The sequence below is a fragment of the Rana temporaria genome, chromosome 2, assembly GCF_905171775.1.
Source record: "Rana temporaria chromosome 2, aRanTem1.1, whole genome shotgun sequence".
NCBI classification, from domain to species: domain Eukaryota; kingdom Metazoa; phylum Chordata; class Amphibia; order Anura; family Ranidae; genus Rana; species Rana temporaria.
The window spans coordinates 211,816,091-211,822,308 of NC_053490.1; the positions used below are offsets into that span (position 1 = coordinate 211,816,091).

Here is a 6,218-nt window from a genome sequence, read left to right on the forward strand (position 1 = left end):
GGATCAGGCTGGAAAACCAGTTGCTATAACATTAGCAAAACTACCACCAACCAGCAGCATAGGCAAGGGTTGATTACAAGTGGTAGTAAAATATGGACGGCAGCAGAGAAGACATGAGCGAGATACTGGCTGGAGAGAGCACAATAATCCGGCAAACAGGAAGTCCAAAGACATGACCTTAATCAGGAAATTCATGGGAGGAGCAAAGAGTTCAGAGTTTCACACAAACACTGTTCAAGATAGGATCCTTCAAGGAATTGTCCAGGGAACTTTCCAGCATTTCAGGTCAGCAAGAAGAGACATTGCCTGACACAACAGAGTTTCTGGGTTAAAATCCAGGTCCTGGCAGTCTTCTTGCACCCTGATTGGGTGTCCCTAAAGAAGGAGAGTGCAGTGGTGCAGACACATTTGTATTGTTTTGAGCTTGAAAAGGTTAATGAGGAACTTTGCTGTGAACTGTGAGAGATTAAAACACTCTTCCCCAGACTGTGAATCTGGCATCTGTTGTCACCTTCAATTTAGGTGGGAAAAATTACTTTCCTATTTCCAGTGTAAGCTAGCTAGTTTCTTGCTTGGCTGGGAAGAAGCATAGGGGAGTTGAGAGATGAAGAGTGTTAGAAGATAACAGCTTCCAATGAGGCAACCATAAGACCTTGCACTTGAATGGAGAATATCACAGAGAGATGCCTTTTTGAACTTAAGGCCTAAGCGTGCAACTTCAGGCTGGCCATAAATGGATCTAAATCTCTCCGGTTCAGTAGAAACCGGACAAATTTCGACCCATGTATAGATAGGCTGATTGTTCCAAAATTGACATTGTATCACTGCTGGTGGCTATAACCGCTAGCTGTAATCATTGAGTTCTGCCAGCTGGTAAGGCTCCCTGCACCCCCCCCCCTACCGGAAAAACACAATTGCACTGCAGGAAGTATTACCACATCAACACTGAATGTGTTAATGGGGGAATCAAGTGTTTTAATTTCCTTCCACCAGTGCAGTAATAGCTTGTTGCAGGGCTGGGCCTTTGACCATGGTCCTGGACCTGTATAAAACCCTGTGGCTAACTACACTTTTACACAATTCCGTTCAAGCTGTCTCGCATGCACACTGTCAGACCAAATTCCGACCGTCCAAAACGTGGTGACGTAAAAGACTACGACGAGCCGAGAAAATTAAGTTCCATGCTTACGAGCATGCGTCGACTTGATTCTGAGCATGCGTGTTTTTTTCTCCATCGGAGTTCCACACAGACGATCGGAATTTACGATAGGTTTTTTTTCCATCGGAATTTTTTTTTACATGTTCTATTTCTAAACTTTGATGGAAAAAAGTCCAACGGGGCCCACACGGTCGGAATATCCGATGAAAAAATTCCGTCTGACTTTTTTCATTGGAAATTTCGATCGTGTGTACAAGGCATAAGTGTAGCAATAAGTTGCTAAATGTTGTACCTTCATTAAATGTAACCATATTGCTACACTTAGAGGCTCCTCTCTTCTTTTTTATACTCTGTTTTGACATGACGCTACTCTTATATCAAGACAGCGCTTGTATATCAAGGCAAAATCTATTAAAACATTTTTCTTGTTTTGCAAAACGCTCTCAAACCAAGTTACTCTCAAACCAAAGTTTTACTGTACTATTAAATTGCATGTATTTTAAATAACAGTCTTTTTTTCTTTTTTTTATAGAAAAGCTGTAACATTAGCTTTGTTCTGCCAAGTCTTATTCCAAAGGTTACCCTCAATAGCCTTTATAAAAAATATATCATAGAATGGGTCAGTGGTTCCCTAATTAATTTAATACAGACTTCTATTTTTTTTTCTTTAAACCTGCTTCAGGATGTCTAATACCCGTCAGTGTAGTAATTAAACTATATGTCAGAGCAGAGTAAATTAAAGTGCTGGCCATCTCTAATATAATTTAAACGTATTGGGTCACATGAAAATGGAATGCCTTCTAGAAAATACACTTTGAATGCATTTTCTCCAGACAGGCTGGTGCCGGCTTTCATTTGAAAGTTATCCGTTTTCATAGAAAGGTAACCAAGAGTGACAAGGAATCAGATCTCAGACGTTTCTTTGCTCTTCTTTTTTCTTCTCATTCTGTTAAATTGTTTTTGTGTAGTGCTCTGGAGCTGGGATTCCAATATCTGCAGTAAGTTATGAGAGTGTCAAGTAAATGAAGCAAGTGTTATTTAAATGTCATGGCACTTATATACTGCTGTGTAATCCATGCTAATTAAAAGTGTGATAGAGCAGTACTCAGGGAATGTGCTACCATGATGGATTGCTGTTTACAAAAGCTCTTGTACTGTTGCCCCAGCTACGTACACTAAACAAATGCAAACAGAATTAAAAAAAAAAACATTAGAAACACATTTAATTTTCATCCGTTATTTAATCAAGGTACCACTGAGTAATGATTTGTGAGTAAAGCGTATGTCTAGCGCAGGGAAGTCAGACTGGTTGTTAAAACATACTAGATGATCCTTTGGCTGGCCTTCATCTGAACTGAGCCCCCAAGTATGAATTTGATTAAAAATGTTGAAAAACATATTTACCATAATTGATTTCTAATTTCTCAGTCACGAAACAAATACATAATTTATAGAAAGTATTGTGTATTTATAGTATAATTTCAAGCAGAACATATCCTCTAAATTACTCTATGGAGTATTAATAGCTAAAGAACTCAAGTCTATACAAGTGTATGAATCATATGGATGATAATACCGGCCTGTTAAACCAACCTATCTATGAATAATTTTAGAACAGGCTGGAAACAAATTTTTTTGCACTTTGAATATTTTTGCCAAGGCGCAATAGCAACATGGAACTCTTTACTATGTTGCAAGCAAAGCAATAGGAATATTATGCATTTACTTTAAGTTACTTTTAGCAACCACATATGTAGCATTTATAAATGCCCCCACCACACAGTAGTTATCTACAGGGAGTGTAAAGAGCAGTAATGCTTATAAAGGTCTGGCATGCAATGACATGCATGCAATGACAGTACTTTACGTGGTCAGGTTAGTCAGGTTGAAAAAAGGCACTTTGTGCTACTGCCTCAATATACTTTAAATTATTATATGAAGTGTTTGGAATAATAGCACTAAACAATAATAAATAGTAAATTTTCTATCAAAATAAAACCCATAGGAGAATATACGAATGGACAAGTTAAAGTGGAGTTCCACCCATTTTTTTATGTTTGTCTGTGCTGCATGCCCTAATCTCATAGTGTTCAGAATGGAAATTTTTATTTATTTTGATGCTTATAAATACCTTTATTTTGTAGTCCTTTATTACTTCCTCCTCCTTATTAGCCTAGGCTATTAAGTCACAAGGCTATTCACAAGGGTTTCTGGGATAGGCATCATGTATCCCAGTAGTCCTTGCAAATAGCCTATTTGCATAGAGACGGGGCGGCAACTTCCTCTGACACTCCCGTTGCTATGGAAACCTGACTGAAACCTTTTACATCGCTTGTGCAGCACTGAGCATGTGCGAGATCTGCAAGGCTGAAATCCAGGAAGTCATACAGTCTGGCTTCATGATGCCCACACTTAAGATGGCCACGGTCTATTTCTAGATTATAAACTAACTAAATGCTCTAACAACCTAACAAAACGGACCTTAGTTTACAGACTAACTTTACTAGACTACATTAAGCTTGTGTATTACAGGGGTATTTATATTTAAAATGTGAAATTTTGGGTGGAACTCCCCTTTAATATTGATGCTGCCTTCAAATGTACTGCTATGAACCTAAAACAAGGTTGTAAGAGCCAAAAACCTACCTCTGCTTGACTGTGGTCTGCAAATGTTTCAGTTTTCTCATCTTGTAATTTGTCTGAATCAGCCATATTAGAAAGTTCCCTTGGCAATATTATGCTCAGTTCATTTGGTAATTTCAATTTTGGTGACTCATTTGGTGCCTGGTCCTGGCCATCCATGGGACGTACATATGCTGTTGGCTTTTGCTGAACAGTGTTTACCTTGGACACGATTGAAGCAGGAAAGTTCTGCAAAGAATTTAAACTATTGCTATTCTGGCTACAAGACTTCTTTTTAATGGGTAGATCCAAGTCTATGTTGCAGTTCAGTTTCGAATGTGCTATCCTTCTACTGAGGGGTTTGTCAAATCCACATATTAACAGGTTGCGTTGATGCTCATTAGTTGCTGATGATTCTGGTTTCAACATGTAGTTTTTGCTTTTGTCGATGATGTGTTGTCCACACTTAAAATCACTACTGGGAGTAATCTTTCTTTGGTCAGTTTTTCCTTCTACCTTCTTCCCCTCCAGGGAATGTCCAGCTATTTGCCAGTTCATGTTGGCTTTGTTGTTCAGCTGTACAGCTGTTGCTGAAGAGGTTATACCTGTTTGCACAGTGTGACAAACCAAGTAATGGCTTTCTATGGAGTTTTGAGGAAGATGGCCCTCTGTCTTCTCAAGGGGTGTGTTTCCTGGATCGGTCTTTGGAATGCCAACAAAATGACTTTGGTGGGATCTTTCTGTTAACAGCTCCTTCATTTCATCATAGCTTCCAAGTGTACTTTGGATACGAGTTGAAAGCTCATCTCCTTTGTTAGTCTGAAATTGTAAAAATCCAATAAATACATAGCCCAATCAAATTTTTCATTACAATGTGTAGCTACTAGATGAGATACCAACAATGCAAGAAAACATGGCTTACCAAAATGTGCTCTAGCAATTTTAGAACATTTTACCTGAGAAAAGTTGATTGGTAGGTGCCTTACTAGAGGAATGACATTTTTAACTGACTGATATAAAAAAAAAATATGAAGAGGTTCCCCCCACTTCCTTCTAAATAGCCAAACTATTCAGTAAACAACTGTGGATCTTACAGGAATAGCAAAAAAAGTATGAAAAAAACTGTAAGAAGGCCATAAACAAGGCTGATCCTCCCAATCACTTGTTGGGTGGCCTAAATGGTAGGATGTGCTCATTATTAGCATTTACAAGCATGTGGTGGAAGCAACACTAACTCAGACAAACTAAAGTAGGGTAATCCTAATGTAGGTCCTGACTACATGTATTACAGTACAATACATATTACCTTGTATGGCTCACTGAAGAGGGGGTAATTGACAAGAAAAATATCCTCACTTGGCTGGACTTCTTGACTCCTCCTTTCCCATTCCTTTCTGCGCAGTACACTTTTATCTTGTTCATATCCACTGTAAAAAACAATAAAAAAACAAACACAACATTAGCTTGCAATGTTTTGAGCATAAATGTGTGGCAGCTGGACATAATCCTGAATATAGAAATAAAAGAAACAAAAATGTCATTGCAGTATCCCAATGGAATGTATAAATGGTATAATTAACGCTGACCAGACGTGTGGCTATGATTGTTCAGGGATCAAACAAGCTTTCATGTTTTGAAAGAAAAAACATACATCATTAGACTGGATCAGCATGTTCTGAGTTCCATCCTGGTACAGAGGGACATATACAATATACAGTTTAGTCAAAAGTAGTTAGAATGGTAGACTTACTTCTAAAAGGAGAGAAAATGTGAAACCACATAATTCGTACAACATGTCCTAGGAAAACAATTACTATATGTATAGTTTCTATTTTAGGGCCTGTATTGGCGGGATCTGTTTGTTTCGATTAGGTTTTGCATTCCCATACAAGTCTGAGACCGATGTCAGTGTGATGCCATCAACACAAGCCCATGGCCTGGTGACACAAGGCCTCGGTGTGCTCCATTTTGTATCTTCCTGCTTACTGTCTCTGAATACTGTATGTAACAGATAAACAACAGAAATACAGACAATTATTAACCCTCAGTACCACCATTTTCTTATAGGCTTTTGTGTATAGCCAGTAGTAAGTTAATAATGCTAACGGAGTTCAGGAAGATGTGCTTAACAGAATTAATGCAAAAACTGAAGTTGTAATACATACTTCTAAATGAAACTAAATGTATTACTTCAAATTGTTTTATATAAAAAAAACCTTTTTCACATTCTGAACTACATACAAATATATCCCTGCAAGTAATATTTAGATTTTGTTCATTTCTAAACATAAGCTTCTCCTTACTAGGGATATATTAAGAAGAAGTGCATTAATCCACAGAAACAATTATATGTGTTAATGACCACAATATTTCTTTTAGTGCTCTCAGGCATTTACAGATTATGAGATACTACAAAATGTAAATCACAAGCAGATAT

General features: G+C 37.8%; 1 protein-coding gene across 1 annotated transcript in view; it reads right to left on the minus strand.

The window, feature by feature from the left end:
- The window catches only part of AFF3 (AF4/FMR2 family member 3), a 279,809-nt gene extending 274,576 nt beyond the window's left edge, over positions 1-5,233 (minus strand). Inside the window, exons 1-2 of the mRNA XM_040336366.1 lie at positions 5,088-5,233; positions 3,806-4,600 (exon numbers count right to left, since the gene is read on the minus strand). Of these exons, the coding sequence (XP_040192300.1) occupies positions 3,806-4,540 (735 nt within the window). The 5' untranslated portion in view covers positions 4,541-4,600; positions 5,088-5,233. The remainder of the gene's footprint in view (positions 1-3,805; positions 4,601-5,087) is intronic.
- Between the last annotated feature and the right edge of the window lie 985 nt (positions 5,234-6,218).